This window comes from Alosa alosa, chromosome 4, assembly GCF_017589495.1.
Source record: "Alosa alosa isolate M-15738 ecotype Scorff River chromosome 4, AALO_Geno_1.1, whole genome shotgun sequence".
NCBI classification, from domain to species: domain Eukaryota; kingdom Metazoa; phylum Chordata; class Actinopteri; order Clupeiformes; family Clupeidae; genus Alosa; species Alosa alosa.
This window is the reverse complement of record NC_063192.1, coordinates 9,527,799-9,545,447: the sequence shown is the minus strand read 5'-3', so window position 1 is coordinate 9,545,447 and position 17,649 is coordinate 9,527,799. Positions and strand designations below refer to the sequence as shown.

Genomic DNA, 17,649 nt, shown 5'->3' with positions numbered 1-17,649 from the left:
GTGGAGCTGGGTTAGTGAGGGACGCGAAAGTGTCTTAACCTTTTTGAGAATAAGACTTAGACTTTCCGTTTGTATTTGTATGAGTGAGGAAGATGTTTAGAGTGTATTTTTTGCTGATCATACAGCACTGGTTAAATGTGTGAAAACAGGAAATAACAAGCAACTGGTGGCACACGAGTGATATAAAAGACAATAAGGGCACATGAAAGACAGTGTCCCGGTAGGAGTGAGGGGAAATGAGGGGGATGAAAGAGAAATCGAGGAGGAGGCGGAGGAAAATAATGAATGATGTGACAAAGCCAAACTTTCGCTGGCGTCGTTTTGGCGGAGTTTATGTGACAAAGCTATAGGCCTCCCAAAGCCTAATTAAGAAGGCTTTGCATCTAAATAAAAGATTCCGTAATGATATTATTATCAGTAGGCCTAATCATACTGATACAAGATAGTACAATTATTGGGTTGTGGCTCAACGCTGCAGCAATACATAATAATACTATGTGTTTGTGCTACAGTGATAGTGAGTGTATAGAGTAGCCTATAGGCTATGTGTGTGTGTTGTAGCGTACTGTATGTGCAGTGTACACACGTACACACTCTCTTACACACTCTAACCTTTCTGCTTTCTCATGTTCCTAATGCATATGTCAGTCCTTCAGATTTATCAATCATTACAGGTCGTGCAGCATTTCTACATTTTCAAAAAGTTAATGTGTCATATTACTGTAGGCTACTTGACATGAACTAGCAGGGCAAGCAAAGCACAGGTCTTAGAGTGTAGCCATATCATATGTCAACTAAAGTAGCTGACCATGGCTTTTGATTCTTACCTGAGCCACATCATTCATTGTCAACAACTTTCGTGTAATTGTGGTGGCTGATTCTTTTCACTAAGTCCTCTGCGGTGTCAAGCCAGCCAGGTTTATAAGCGAGAACACCTCAAACAGATTGAAAACTGGTAACTTGGCCTTAAATGATCTAGTGTTGGACTACTGTAGCCATTAGAGACAAATCACTGGGATTGTGCCTGGACCATAGACACTATAAATAGGTTGGGAACGTAGTTCCATCCAGACTAAATGCCCTATGCTCCTCTCTTGGTGGTCTTCTCTGATGACAGACTCATTGTTTCAGGGCTTCACTCATACCCCAGTGTCAAGTGCCTGCCCCATATCTCTCACCTGAAAAATCCCATCTGACTTCATATATGAACTTCTAAACTCCTCTTGCATAAAACCACTATCCACAGTCAAAATGTATGCATTTTCTCAGTAGTAAATCGGTCTATGATCTGAAACATTTCACCCATTTCTGGCCAATTTCACTCATTTGTGACATGGCTATATAAAAAAGACAACACTCCCCCTGGTGGATAGGTAGAGTCAATGCATCCTCATTCAGTTCATTGAGGATTCTGTCATTCCTTGCTCAACCAATATACTCAATCCAAGTGACCACTAAATGATGAAAACATTGCCTCATAAAATCATATCAAAACAAACAAACAAGTAAACCGTGGTCAATTATTCTGAATTATAACATGCAACAGCATGCAAGTCTGAATTGGAATTGTGTTCTGAGGTCAATCAGTGACTGGTCTTCTCAACCACTGATAGCCCTGTGCAGCAGGGTTGTGCAAAATTCCAGAATTGAATTGAAACTGGCTCTTAAATTCTAATCCAATTCTTGAATTTCACTTGCATTTCAATTGAGGTACCAAGCAGGAAGCAGAATTGCAATTCGAATTTTGCACAACCCTGCTGTGCAGTTTGCTTGTCATGGCAAGGATTCACTCAGGATACACCCATTTCTCCATCTGTCACAGTAAGCCCAACACAAGGTCTAAAACAGCCTATTTATTTCATAGCATGTTTCAAATTGAACAGTTAAACAGTTGTTTTTTTTAGTGAATATCAACTGCTAGAATGTAAGTAAGAATGAATGAAACGGGCCTTTTAGCCTCCTAAAATGTTCTGACTTAGATTGTATGTCTTAAAAAGAGCACAAACAAGGACAACACAAAATAGGGCGTTTCACACCCTGAACACAGACTGTTCAAACCACTGGCTAAAACAGAAAGACAAGCCATCCACATCCTGAACACATTAAAATACATATCATGGACTTGCATACTGTACTTAGACACACTGCACTTTTACCCCCTTCTCTCTCAAATGATACCTCAGGACACCTCTGCTCAGGATGGTTGAGCAGTTGAGCAGCTAAATGGATCATTCCGTGTCAAATCAGACAAGGTTGTTGCTGCACTGTCTCAGATTTTGTTCAAACCTTGTCTATATCATCAATGGGTCCTGAGAGAAAGTGGAATAGAACATTATGTCCAATATTCCACTATGTGGTTTAATGTTCTGCTTTTCTCATTAGTGGGTCACTTTGATACTAAAAGTATGATTCTATGTAATGACTGTATGATATTTGTACTGTCCCTGTGTATATCTGTGTGTGACTGTATTTAGAGATAAGTGGGAATATTATGACTTTGCAGTGTTTCACTGTTCTACATGGCTGCGTCAGTAGCTATCTGCTCCGGATTGCCAGGTTACCACTAATCAGAGCCTGATTCAGTGTAGTCCACGTGAGATGGGATGACCAACGCCATCTCCCGTCAGCCTGGAAGGATACTTAAACCCTAACTATTTCCTTGTCTAGTTAGAGCAGCTTATGGGTCTTTAGATGAAGTCATGCTGTCTTTCCCTTGATGCGCATCATTGTAAATAAACTCTGTTCCTGATTTTTCAATGGCATGTGGGGTAGCTAGTAGGACCATAAACATTTATGTGGAAATAGCTAAGTATATGGATATTTACCGGTAATGTGTTTTGGGAATATAACACCGTTATAAAAGGAGCAAAATGCTATGCTGTGTTTAACCTGAGGAGCGGTAAAACCTGGGAAGAGGTACAGAAGCCTGCGCTCCCGCACCACCAGACTCACCAACAGCTTCATACACCAGGCTGTTAGGATGCTGAACTCCCTCCCCCCTCCACCCTCAGCTACATAACATCCTGGACTTTGGACCCACAATGGCTGCCTTGCACTACTCCACTTGCACTACTCCACTTGTACACTTGCACACTTTGCAACTTGTTGTTGTTGTCCTGTCGTCCTGAAAACACAACACTTCTGCTGCTCTTACATAACTTGCACCACTATGCCACTTGCTTACTTAGGTCAAACAGAACTACCTCAGCCATTTATTGGCCTGACTTTGCACTATTATACTGACTGTCTATGCACAATTTCAACCCAATTTTGCTGCTCTTATTTCTTCATTGTATGTGCCTTCTTATTTACTCATTTATTGTTTACTTGAATGTTATGTTTGTCTGTGGACTTAATTGGTAAAATATGTCTTGTCTTCACCGTGGGATAGTGAGAAACGTAATTTAGATCTCTTTGTATGTCTGGGCATGTGAAGAAATTGACAATAAAGCAGACTTTGACTTTGACTTTTGAACCTATTGTTTATTGTAAATGTTTATTTTGGTGTTCCCAAAACACCTGTAACTACATGCATTTATTCTGTGAATGGGACTTGGTACAATATTGATACTTTACACACTAAATGTCCATATTTATTTATTTCAACTTTATTCAAGACACAAAGGTCCATAGAGACAACACAGTACAAATATATAAATATAAAACAATACAAAACATTTAAGAATGATGCAGATTAGGCATTATTTACAAAACATATACAGGCTTCGGGTCCAATGTTTCCAAAAGCAAGATGTGTACCTTGTGTCACTCTTAGAGACATCAGCTATGGACACAATAATCATATTCTTAGACCCTGTCAGTCTGCACATGAATCTATACATACAATTTCTTAAAACAGCGTTAAAAGTGGGCACATTGTTAGACACAAACATTTCACTGGCACCACTCCACCTAGGGATTTTAAGCACAATTCTCAGTGCATCATTATAAGCCACTTGAAGTTTTTTCATTTATGACTCACTAAAATTACACCACAGGTGGGCAGTATGCAGTGGAGTGCAATAGGTTTTGAAGAGTGAGATTTTAACATCAGGAGTGCACATGTGGAATTTGCCAGCATTTGCCAGCATGTTGCCTGCCCATACAGTTTTCCACACTGTATGGGCAGGCAACATCACATCATCATCACAGAGGTCATCTCTTATCACATGTCCCAGATATTTAACTTTCTTTACAACCTCTAGTGGTTCACCTGCCAACGAGAAAGAAGGATAGACACACTTCATATCCTCCTTGGTTCTGGCGATCAGTATCACACTCTTCATTGAGTTGAATTTTATATCAAACATTACTCCATATTGAGAGCATATTCTAAGAAGTAAGGAGACAGTACCACCAAATCATCAGCATAAAGCATATGATTAATGAGACTATCCCCCACCAAGCAGCCAGTTCTACATCCCTTCAGTTCCATAGATAAATGATCCATGTATAGTTTGAATAGCAGTGGAGACAGAATTCCACCCTGCCGCACTCCATTGGAGTCATGGAAGGGTGTTGACAAAGTCCTCCCCCACCTGACTTGCATAGTTTGGTGAGAGTACGGCCTCATTTATAAAGCGTTCTTACGCACAGATTTGATCTTAGACGGTGCGTACGCTCAAATCCATGCCAACGCTCAGATTTATAAAAACCGTCTTTGACGTGGAAAAGTGCTTATCTCCACGTCAGGTTCAAACTTGACGTACGACCATTTCCTTGTGGTAATGCCGGAATACTGCAAGTAATCTGAGGTGTAAGTGCGATGCATTTTTTAAAATGCCAAGACCAACGATCTCATGTCTTTCTTTGCCATATGCATAATCAATATCAGAAGATTTTTAAAGACGTTTTTGGACACAGCTTAATGTTTCATGGTTTGGCATAAAACTGCTAATGAGAACTATAGCCCACTTAAGAAAGTGACGTATAGCTTACTTATTTCATAATATCTATATAAAAAAAAACACCAAGACAGAATAGAATGATTCAAACATTCTTACAGGTGATCTAGTATATTTAGTGTTCTCACCAATCTAATATTGACCATAAAATGTCCAATTGTTCTCGTTTATGAGAGGAAACGTACATTCGTGCCAGGGATGTAGTGGTAAAATAAGAGGTGGGTGAACTATGAATTCTGCAATCTCGTGAGGTGGACTGCGCCATGCGGTATCGGATTTTTTAAAAAAGGCATTCAAACATGTTTGATAAAGGTGGAGGTTATTGTGCAGTATTGGGAATATAGTATTTGATAATACAATTTTGAATGTTAAAAGTGAATAAACTCTTTTGAGAGGTGGATAAACTCTAATAAGAGGTGGGTAGGCCTAAACTCTGAAATGTCTGAAATGAGGTGGATAAACTGCGTTTACTCGCGTTTAGCCTGCACTACATCATAATTTGCGCTCATAGGGCTATTCCCAGCTTCGTAACAGAAAGGTAATATTTGAATGTAAGTTATACAGTGTAGGCTATAGATATTTTATATCATATATAGCCTACACAACCAAGGGACGGAAGTTATCCTCTGAAAGCAGGGCATCTTCATATTTAGTGTTGCGTCGGAGTTGCGTAAATTGGTGCAGAGCGCGCACCTGTTTGCTTTTTTTGACTGACAGTGCCCAAGATCATATGACAATACGTGAGTTGAATAATGTAGGCTAAAATATAAAGGTAGGCCTAAAGCAAACAATAAAGGACAATGTTTAAGCTGTTGGACATTATTAAAAGAAAACGATAGCAAAGATATGCAGAATGAATGAATAATGACCGCGAACTATAGGCTACTTTTTCAGCAAAAACATAGCTTATCCTAAAAGAAACGTTAAGCCTACATTACATATCGCTTATAATTTAGTCCTCTGTTTTGTAGGCTAAATCAGCATATTACCCTGGGTCATGTTGGAAACGTACAGTAGCCTACTGTACCATAACGTACATGATTATGCTGTAGGCCTAGAGGTCTTTCCTTCATAAGCTAGGCCTACCCATTTTGTTTGCACAAAAAATAGGCCTAAAAAGTAGGCCTAAACATACTAAATGTTGCTTATTCACATTACGGCAAGCAAAAGGAACGAAAGCGAGCAGAGGACAATGGACATGGATGCATACGATCTCTTTCCAGAAAGCTTTGCTGGAAAAAACATAATTAGTTAAGTTATTTGAACCGACGCATATAGGCTAACATCAGATGGCATAGGCTCGGCCTATACAATGTTTTCAATATATAATTTTACATAGGCTACAGCTTTTAGGCCATTGATTTCATTGAAACATATGCTAATGATATTGATGAGGGGGTGTTTACAAGGCGGAGACCTAAAACCATCCGGCTGCGCACAAGTTGACATTCTTTTGTGATTTATAATGGGCACATCTGGAAGGGTAGCGTTCGCACGGTTTTTTGTGCGTACGTTCGTTTTCTCTGAATCACACGTACGATAATTTCAGAAATGATCTAAGATCAAATGAAGGATGGTTTCTACGCAACCCGTTTATAAATGAGGCCCCAACTGCAGTATCCTAATTAGGTAAGAGGGGACACCACGCTCATGCAGTTTACCAAACAGTTTCCCATGATTTATACGATCAAAAGCCTGACGCATCTGACGCATCCAGGAAGCACATGAAGACTGTACTATTGCGTGATCTGTACCTATGGACAAGTTATTTAAGTGCATAAATACACAGATCAGTTCCATGCTTGTTCTTAAAGCCAAACTGATTATCTGTTGACGCTATGTATTCTGCAAGCCTATCCATAAGGATCCCTTCTAATACCTTGGATAGTATACTTGCAAGTGCAATAGGTCTATAGTTATCTAGTTAATTTACCAGTCTTATTTTTAACTACAGGTACCAGCAAATGATGAAATGCATATGTTTTCCACATGATTTACAAAGTATCTCTATGTGACAAATAAAATCCTTGATCCTATACTTTAAATATGATCACAAAATTGTGACTATGGGAATGCAAACTTAAAGCAAGTGTAAAACAGTAAAGCTATGGCAGAAACAGGACATTCCCATCTTAATGTCATCACTTTATGACCTTTTCTTCTCTTCTTCTCTGCAACAAAGAAAAATGTAATTGCTGCTATGGTTATGGTACTTGTGTTACAACAATCATACACAAGGGGGCACAATAAGATTATCGAAAAACACTCCCCTAAAAAGCTTTACTGCAATATTATATAGAGCTTAATTGCAATAATGGCTTCATCATTCCCCTGTTGATGAAGAGGCAAATGAAAGTAAGTGTTATTTAAGAGGTGATCCTTTCTAAGGTGATATACACCCGACTGAAGAATGAATATTTGGATATATGTTAAAAATGTACAATGTTCCATTCAATATAAGGTGCAATGTTTATGGACTTGAATGAGAAAAAAAAAAATGAACCTCAGTATAGTGTAGACCAAACAGCTTCCTTGATATTAATTTTATGCCTATGACAGAAAAGCAAAGGCTAGTTTCTAAACATTTGTGCTTTTTGAGTGGCCATTTATTATAATTCATTATATTCACATATGATGAATTAATTAATTTAAAGGGTGAAATAGTGACCTTAATTATGCTCTGATGGTGGCATGATACTGTAGGCTATGGCAAACCAACCCACAAGCAAACAATCAGGAACAATCATCCACAAATGAATGAAGGTAATCAGAATGTAGACATTATGGAAAGTATGCAAATGTATGTTTTGCCTGTATACACATTATACTACTGAGAGATGCATATATAAACAAACAAATCTGACACTGAAACATTTACTGTAAAATAGGAAAAAGCTCTCTCTCTGCACAGATCCATTTGTAGGAGCACTGGAGAGCCTACAGTATTAGAGCACTTCAGAGAGACATGGTGGAGGATGCAGGATGACATCTCTCTTAAAACAGATATTGGGACTTGATTTTAACATCCACAGCATTTTTTGCGCTCTGGTTTATCTCTGAAAAACACTTTCATAAGGATTATTCATGGTCTAACCTAGCACTACCTTAACACTACAACTGCCGTGATGGTCATTTTGACTGTTTGGAATTGATGGTTTCCACATTACATGGTCATTTAGACTGTTTGAAAAGTTGCATGTAAAATTACTGTGTTTAAGAAAAAAGAATACAGTCCAGCTGGTTGAATATAGTTTAAAACCGAAGGGTCAAAATGACTGCTTATATGGCAGTTAGTAATTATGAAATGATGGCGTTTTTAGTGTTAAAGGGATATTGATCATATTATGTAAGTACACATTTGTTGATCCGATCAATTGTAATGTGCACTGAAATAGCAAAGTTGATCTTACCAGCAAATCTTGAAACTGGTTTACAGCTTTGTCAAATTAGACCATTCTTCTGTTAGAAATATATTAACTGTTCTGTTGATGTACTTGTTTTCTTAATCAGGTAAAACAGGATTTATAACAAAGTCATTACCGTGCTATAAAAGTAAGAGAGACCAAGGATGTGTCAAATAGACAACATTTGCCCAGCACCTGGATATCAAGTAACAGCCAATGTTTTAGGGTTTTCCCATCTTAGCTGGACAGTTGTTGCCCCGCTTACAGCATGTTACAGCACTTTATTACCTGCTTGGTGCAGACTGCATGCTACACATGTATATAAGGCAGCGGCATTTTCAATGCCCCCCATTGCCCAACAAAATGGTAACAAGGTTAAAAAAATATTTCCACTGTTTCCACATTACATTTTACTCCTGAACCCTGGATCTGATGTTGATTTAATTTATATGTTGGTCTAATAATGACTCATTTGTTTGAGTGTATGATATTTTATTGTCAATAAAGAAAAGCACCAGTTTTGGTCTTATTTACTAAATTCAAATGTATTTAATCAGGAAAAGAACAATTCCAGTAACAAACAAATGGTGAAATACTTGTAAATAAAGAAAGGCATTGGTTTTGACCAGTTTTGGTCTTATTTACTAAATTCAAATGTATTCGATCAGGAAAAGAGCAATTCCAGTAACATACTATACTTCAATACTGTCACACAAATGAAGGTTATTACATATTAGTCCCAATAGCAATGCAACATGCAGAAAAATGACTGATTGGTATTGTTAGAGGTTAGTTATGTAGTTTCTCCAGCAGGAGGTGGTAAGCTTACACCCAGCCCCCATATCGCAGCTTGTTTGGCAAGTAGACGCGTGTCAGGTAATCAGAGGCTATGGAGGCCAGAGACTGGATCTCAGCTTTATGCTTGAGTCTCTCCATGATCTGCATCTGAAACAAAACACACACACACACAGAAAACAACCCACAGCTGCATTAATGACTTTGGATCACATATGACTTGTGTACATATGTTTTGTTTACTGTATGTTCTTTAGCTACGTAGGAAAGCAGACTATTCCTTGAGCATACCAAGGCACACTCTAGTATTAGTCCAACATTTTTCTGTGATGTGTAACACCTGAGATGTCCCCACACATATTTGGAGAGGGAAAATATGTGCCGTGACCCACCTCCTTCCGCTAAAACAAAACTACTGTTGCTTTTTCACTCCAAACTCTATATGCTGGTAGAGGATAATGCATGGGTTACAGGTAAACACCATGCTCTCATGAGGTTGTTTACAGTGTGCTGTAACTGGGTATTTACACCAGGTTGTTTACAGTCTGCTGTAACTGGGTATTTACACCAGGTTGTTTACAGTGTGCTGTAACTGGGTATTTACACCAGGTTGTTTACAGTGTGCTGTAACTGGGTATTTACACCAGGTTGTTTACAGTGTGCAGTAACTGGGTATTTACCCTCTTCCTCTCTCTCTTGGTTCAATCTCTCTATTCCCAACTGGGGGTGGCTTAAGCTCCACACTTCATCATGCTCTTTAACAGTTTCATTCATTATGATGATAAGATTATTGGTGGTGGTGGTGGCGGAAGGGTTGCATTGGACAGTTTTGATTATTGGGGGTATATTTTACCCCATATGCCCCCTTCCCTCTTGTCCCCCTCACCTCTTTGTCCCATTGGGGCTGGCAGCTGAGGTACGGCCTCCTCCTTAGGCTCCGCAGCTTGCTCTCATCGCTTCGAGTCAGTGGGATCAGAGCTTCCTGTGGCACCCGGAGTCTGGGGACCAGCAACATCCTCACAGTCACTTTGAGCCCCTCAGACATCATACATACACACTTCAATGGTAAAGGAGCCGTTCACACCAGGAACAATAACTATAAAGATAAGACTGTAACTATGCCGATGTATGTGTCCACACTGACCAGCCATAAGAAAAGTTTCCCTTCATGTTGATGAATGTGATGTCTGAAACTTGATTGATTCTGATTGTCTGTCAGCTTTTTATTGATCTCAAAATTGGTCTGAAAGTGATCCCCAACGATATCGTTTTTCATGTTCATTTGCCTTTATCGTTACAGTTATTGTTCTTAAAAAAACATGTATAGGTTGAACATAACATTTTGCTTAACTTTACATGGGATGGTAAAATACTATTAAATGAGTTTGTGATGCACATGTATGACTAATCACTATTACTTGCTCATATTGTGATGCCTATTTTGACATGATACACTTTCTCCTTTTTGACTGAAAGTGACATCTGTGCTCTTTGATAAAAAATATTCTCTGACCACACCAACTTGGGTAGCTCCTTGCTCTGTGCACCTGCAGTGCATGGCTCAAACTACCATGACCACAACATAGGAAGTGGTTCCACTGCTTCATTTCATGCACAGATCCCCCTCTTTCCCCCAAAGCCCATTTTAAGCGTATGAACATTGGCATACATGCTTAAAAATAGTCGGTTAAAAGGAAAGAGCAGTAGGCAACAGCGACGAAAAAAAAACCAAACCAAAACAAAGAGCTAAGAGGCCTAGTCTAGTGGAAGCCACAGAGCGGAGTAATGAGCCCTCTTTCCCAACCTCTCAATGTCGGACGGCAGGAGCCCCAACCACAGCACACTGGGAACGGTCAGGTTGTGCGCCTCAAACGACATAGACTGAGGAGAAAACACACACACACACACACACACACACACACACATCCATGCAATGACTTGAATATGGACATACACTCACATGCACACAGGCATACACACAGATGAGAATACATGTACATCCATGTACCAATGTGCATGCAGACACACACCCCAACATGTCCTGGGAGTTTGCCTGTATGTGCACACACATGCAGAAATACTTTACTTTTCCACATGGTAACTTCATATGTTTTTGAAAACACACACACACACACACACACACACACACACACAGGCAATTTCTGTATTTTTTCCACAAAGAGGGGAGAGTAATTACCTATCCCTCTTAAACAGACATTGCACAGGGTTCAGTGGATAATGCACTTAAAGAGCAGGCGGAGCACTCACCACTGATCCATACTTGTAGATGCACATTATTTCGATTCCTGGGAACAGAGAAAGGCAGACTCTGAACAATCAGTGCCATGCTCAGGCTGTGTTCCCACGGGAGCACCTAATTGGTAGTGAACATGCGGCAGGGCCCTTCTACACGCAGGGGTCAGGAAGTGGGTGTCACTAAGAGTGGCAGCGTCAGAGGGAGTCCTGGGGCCTCAGGCATTCGGCGGTGTTAGATCACGCCGAACCTCTAACTATCCCCAGATCAGCCGATGATGAGTACAGAGAGCTCTCAAGGGTCTGGGCCCAGTGGACACGCAAAGGCTTGTGTGTGTGTGTGTGTGTGTGTGTGTGTGTGTGTGTGTGTGTGTGTGTGTGTGTGTGTGTGTGTGTGTGTGTGTGTGTGTGTGCCTGTGTGTGTGTGCTTCTGAGGTTTTAAAAGCATACCTTCTTCACTCTTTGTTTGTGTGTGTGTATGTATGTGTGTGTGTGTGTGTGTGTGTGTGTGTGTGTGTGTGTGTGTGTGCCTGCTCAAAAACATGCACGTGAAAAAAACGTGAAAAAACTTCTTCTGAGGTTTTATCATAAGCATTGCCTTCTTCACTCTTTGTTTGTGTGTGTGTGTATGTATGTGTGTATGTGTTTGTGCGTATGTGTTTGTGCATGTATATGGACTTGAGTGTTAACAAGGAAACATGCTCATGGCATATGTGAAACAAGTCTATGTAACGAGTGAGTGCATTTGCTTACCATGTGGGTCTGCATCCACCAGTGCAAAGATGGGGACGTGCAGAGTGTCCCACAGCTTGCGCACCATCAGCCTGCTGTTCACATCAGGGACACCCTTTCCCTGATGCCCCCGGGGGCACAGAGCGACAGAAGAGAGACGAAAAGATAGACAGAGAGACAGATTACAAGAGAGCGAGGAAAGAGGAAGAGAAAAACATCGAGAAGAGGCAACCCATTAATTGCAAAACATTTTTCAATCACATAAGGGAGGAACCTGACTAACAACAGGGACGGTGCAGGAACAACAGGTGGTGAAGACTTCCACAGCTCATAGCTCAGATATGGAAGTGCCTCTGCTCTTACGGTTATCATGATGCATGGAGACAGCTTAGTGCAGAAGTCGTCATCCAGCAGCCTCTGGAATGTTGCGTCCTTCTCCACAATCAGAACAAACTTAGCAGATGATGCAATATCTGACACGGGTTGAGGAGACAAATGGCTTGTTTTCACAGGTGTGCAATGGTGGCTTTCCCTTGTGAATATTCAACCAGGGATCAATACCAATGGATAATGTGACAAAGGATACTCCTTATTCCACAGACGTTAGATGAAACAGGAATGGCCTGCAAATGAGAGTGAAATTGGTTAAATTAGTCTAAACGTTCCTCCAAATCAAAATATCCTCATTAATCAATCTCTGAACCATGTCACCTAGACAACAATGTAATCTCTCCCTGTGGATGACTGAGCTGTTTAAGCTAGTGATTTGTATGTGGGTTGAACTTGGGGATTGTGGCCAGAGAGTATGAGCAAGTGATGTCATACTTTTTGGCTAAGAGCATGGCTTTCCTGTCATTGAGCAGCGAGAGGAGAGAGAGCAAGGCAATTGAATACTGAATTACTTCTTCAGTAAAAACTCATAGATAAGTCTTCAACATACAGTGGAACTGGAGCAGCAGTCAACTTTGGTACCATCTTCTTCCAAATAGCACAGATCACCAGAGATGAACCCTTTTGATGTGGAAAGCTGTCACACACACACACACACACACAATTACATTCACATGGACACAGATAAAGAATTTCACAAACAGTCTCAAACACATACTTTCTCACAAAGGTTAACATTCTTTGGAACTTGATCATCAAAACTCCATGGTGTCAATAAAACAAAAGAACCCCAGTACACAGGTGTTTCTTCATGAATGCCAAAACTAAACCGTCGAAAAGCTGAAATGGTCATAACAAGAAAGATCAAACCACACTTTACCCCGGACAAGAATGGTTCTACTTAATATAAGGAAACATAAATGTGGTCTCTCCTTTTTTTGTGTGTGTGTGTGTGTGTGTGTGTGTGTGTGTGTGCGCACGCGAGAGATGTGAAACTGAAACAGGCTGAACGTATGTGATTCTGTGTGCCAGAGGATTCTGACAGAGAACATGTGGATCTGTGTGCATGTGTGAGAGAGAACATAAACAATACAGCAATAATTAAAAAATGTGATGTATGTATCAATGTACACTCGCAGTGTACTTACATACTTTCTGCCATATCCCATCTCTCCTTCCTAACACAAACACACACACACTCTATAAAACATATGGAGTATTCACACACACACACCACATGGAGGTTTCTGCGCGGGACCTTGAGCATACATGAGATGTCATCCACAATGGCGTCCACCGTCTTCTGGGAGCGGAACAGCTGTGTGTCGTTATAATAAATGTCCCTGTAAAGCGCAAAGAACACCTCTTTCATGTAGGAGAGGGCGATAAATCACTGCAGAGACATCCAATGTTTCAACCTCAGGTTTTATCTGCTACTTTTGGCATCGCTTTTTGCGTTTGATCTCTAAAGGTGATCCATCAATACAGCGAGGAGTCTTCTTTAAACTGAAAACACTCCATCAACGCAGCACAAATGGAACAAAAATAGGCTACTACTGAAATGTCTGGTTCAACCAACCTTTTCGTCGCGTAGGAGTTACTCTGGACGAGTTTGTAAATAGCTGAGAGGACTTTCAGAATTAATGCTGCAAACACAGACGATATGCAATAAATTAGACTCATTTTAACCAATGCATGCTGTAAGTACTCAAACTTCACATCCTCACAATCTCTCACAGGATTTTGATGTGATGTCTTAATACATTTCAGCGTGACTTTCTTTGCCATGATAACAATAAGGAATCAATTAGCTTGATTTGCGGCACACCCCAGGAACGCATGCCTGAATACACTATTTTGTAACTGCCTCATCGTAATGTGTCTTCATTAATCTCAAATCACTTACCACTGAGGAAATGAATTAGAGTGGTAAAATGGACCTATTAATCGAATCCAGTGCTGGAAAATGGCAGACAGCAGCTAGAGAGCTTTTGCTTGGCTTGGAGAATTGGTGGCATAATTGGCACATTTCAGGGTTTTCTCACCAAACCTGTTGACGGAGGAGGCACAGTCACTGCGGATGGTGCTGACGGAGGCTTCTGAGCTCATGTGAAGGCCCACGGCACTGTCAAAGCTTCAACCGGGAGTGTTCAGAAGGCAAACAATAACAAGACAAGAACAAATAATCATCAATCTGCTTAAATGACCTGACTAAACTCTTTCTCAAAAAGGTCTTTCTCGTTCCAGAGGGATAACTTTTTCTTTACAACATGCTTTTACTCGGAAGTGTTTTAAGTGGAGCTCTTAAAGGAATTATCCGGAGTAAAATGCACTTTAGATCAATTTACGGATGATTGGGAGTACATACGTTGAGTTGACATCCAAATCATGTCATTCGGATGTGTTTTGAGAAAGTTCGATGTTACCGTTTTTAGTCAAAACTTGTTAGCGTGGAAGTGAGAAGGGCATATTATTTCGCCGCTACAAAACGCTATTTTCATACCTCTTCTACAGTTCCAAACCACATTACACTTACGTGGTAGTGAGTAGAGTAAAAGAGTAAAAGAGTAAAAAAAAAAAAAAACATAGTCCAGTATTTCTTTTGAAATTTAAATGAAGTTGTATGGACTGGACTATGTTTTTTTTTTTAAATATATTTTTACTATATTTAATTTAAATTGTGAATTTCCAGAGCACACTTGGCAATCTATACTCCTACGGACTTTCCCCTAAAGATGGCAGCAAAGATGGCAACATTTCCGTAAATCGATCTAAAGTGCATTTTACTCCGGATAATTCCTTTAAGTGATACTGAGGTGTTATCTAGATCCATTTAGCTATCAGATGGGAACAGTTTTATTCAGTAGGCTGCCTATGTGCCAGGCAATTTAAATCTACAAAACTATTATTCTTGTTATTGAGATAATAAATTGAGTACAATCCTGTTTATTTCTGCAGCATACTTAAAACACAAATCGTTCAAATTTGTGCAAAGCTGTATAAAACAGAAAGGAAAAACATACAGCCAAAGCAGCAGGTGAATTTACTCCCATAACTTCAAGTATGTTTACTGTAGTTAAAATAATAATACGCTTTCCTATCTGTGGCTAGTTTGGTGCTAGTTTGCTAACCAGTAGCAATAGAAAGGTCATGGGATTCATTTCGAGGAAACACGTAAAAATATATGCTGTCATGTGTCCTGTAAGTCACTTTGAATAAACAAACCTGTTAAATAGAAATGGAATGTAATGTAACCTGTGTGAGAGTGAAGGGGTGGCAGTGGGGTTGCGGTGGGGTGTTACTGGGCTTAAACATCCTGGCATTTCCTTTGAGAAACTTTTGCTTTCCAGGCTGTCAGATTTGGGACTTTGAAAGGGCCTGGCTGAAATGTGCTCTAAGCCTTTACGGGGTTTGATGCAAATTCAACTTGACAAGTTGCTTTGTTCTATGCATGAGGTCTCCGCACTGTGCACATTAAAAGCCTCTGCAGAACACCAGATTTGTGAGTGTGTGTTTATGTGTGTGTGTGCCTGAGTGTGTAGAGAGAGAGAGAGGGAAAGTTAGAGCATGTGCAGTGTGTGTTGCTAATCCTTTGTAGAAATGACACCTATTTAGACTCAGGAAGTTATTAAGCTTCAGGGATCAAGGTTCAGGACTGAAGGTGGCTCCATAAATGTGTTTTTTTCTATTTCTTCTGTGTCTTTCCTAACACCCAAATGTAAGGTGCTGACTGATACCATGTAAGACAGGTAAGATTGTAAAGCTCTTTCGACAGTATGGTCACACCATACTGTCTCTTCTGTTTGATTGCCCCATTCCCCATTATCTACTGTATAGGCTATCCATTAAGACTATAGTAAATCACATTTGACAACCTATAACATTAGCCTATTCGCTTATGGCTTTGACAAAGCTGCTGCAATTAACCACATAAACCTATATCTAATGTATCTATCAATAACAGTGATTATAAATAACCATCTGATGAAAACGAAAGATGTTGTAAGATCCGGAAAAACGACAGAAATGTCTTACCTTACATTAGACCAAGTATTACGATTTTGCAGGACCAGCACTGGTGCTTCCCCTTTGGATAAACTTTTTATAATGTCAAGGATTACACCCTCGATTCGCGTCAAAATATCCTGGCTTGGAAATGAGATACAAATACATTGTTACTTCGTAGCAGACAGCGTACAAAGCTGAGGTTCGACAACATGCAGAGAATGACAGCTCCCGCAATCCTGACATGGTTCAAATCATCAAACTAGTAACGTTAGCTAACATTGGCCTACCTGGAAAAGGATTCTTCATTGACAGTTGTGGATGCACTGTCAACTTCTTCAATGTTTTGTAACAGTTCAGAGCGTAACCTATCTACCTCAAGGAACTGCTCAGACATATTCAAATTCGACATACAGGTAGGTAAAGCAATATCACTGGATAATTGAATTTACTGGCTGCAAACTTCTCTCTCGCTACAACATTCAAAGCTAGTCAGGTGTTTAGCTAGTCGGCATCAAGCATGGACATTAGCTAGCTAACGTTGATGGTTTAGGCTAGGAAGTTCTTTGGTCTCCTGAAGGTGTAAGTCAGTCAGATAAACTGCAAAACTACCATCTACCATCAGAAATCGTGTCACTTAACAGCAGGGGATGTACTGAAACCCTTTATAAAGTTATATTTTATCCGAACTACCGTGTGTCAACTACTGATATGGCTGAAAACATAATTATTGCTTGAATGTCCTCTGGTTCTCTATTCCGGCGCGCGCCCTCCAGCGTTCTGTTTGGGTTATTATTCTAATCATACAGGCAAAGAATTCAAACGCTCCTTGAGCACTATTATCATTTCATGAGACAAGTGTCTGGATTCCCAGACATTATTTATACGACAACTTAGATATTAATTATCCAAAAGGCAACCTCAATATCTTTTAAATGCTCTAAAAGAGAACACACACATTCTTGAGAGCATAATATCCTTAGTCTGTATAAACTCTGCGGTTATCAGTTGTGCAATCTATTTTGGGGGGCTCTGTTTCATCTGGCCTTCCCTCCTGGGTAAAGGTCTCTCACACACAGGCTCTCTCACACGAATAGACGCACGCACACTCTGCCACATTCCACTTGTTCCAACATCTGCTGCCATTCTTTTCCTATGAACAAACA

General features: G+C 40.1%; 1 protein-coding gene across 1 annotated transcript; it reads right to left on the bottom strand.

The window, feature by feature from the left end:
* Nucleotides 1–8,971: 8,971 nt before the first annotated feature.
* On the bottom strand, nt 8,972–17,246 carry spo11 (SPO11 initiator of meiotic double stranded breaks). Its single transcript, XM_048241085.1, has 13 exons — nt 16,774–17,246; nt 16,514–16,627; nt 14,524–14,612; nt 14,058–14,124; nt 13,713–13,821; nt 13,029–13,115; nt 12,675–12,711; nt 12,452–12,561; nt 12,110–12,209; nt 11,372–11,409; nt 10,908–10,984; nt 9,990–10,101; nt 8,972–9,253 (listed from the first exon to the last, which is right to left on the bottom strand). The coding sequence occupies exons 1-13, from the start codon at nt 16,893–16,895 to the stop codon at nt 9,134–9,136; spliced, it is 1,182 nt and encodes a 393-aa protein (XP_048097042.1). The 5' UTR covers nt 16,896–17,246; the 3' UTR covers nt 8,972–9,133.
* Between the last annotated feature and the right edge of the window lie 403 nt (nt 17,247–17,649).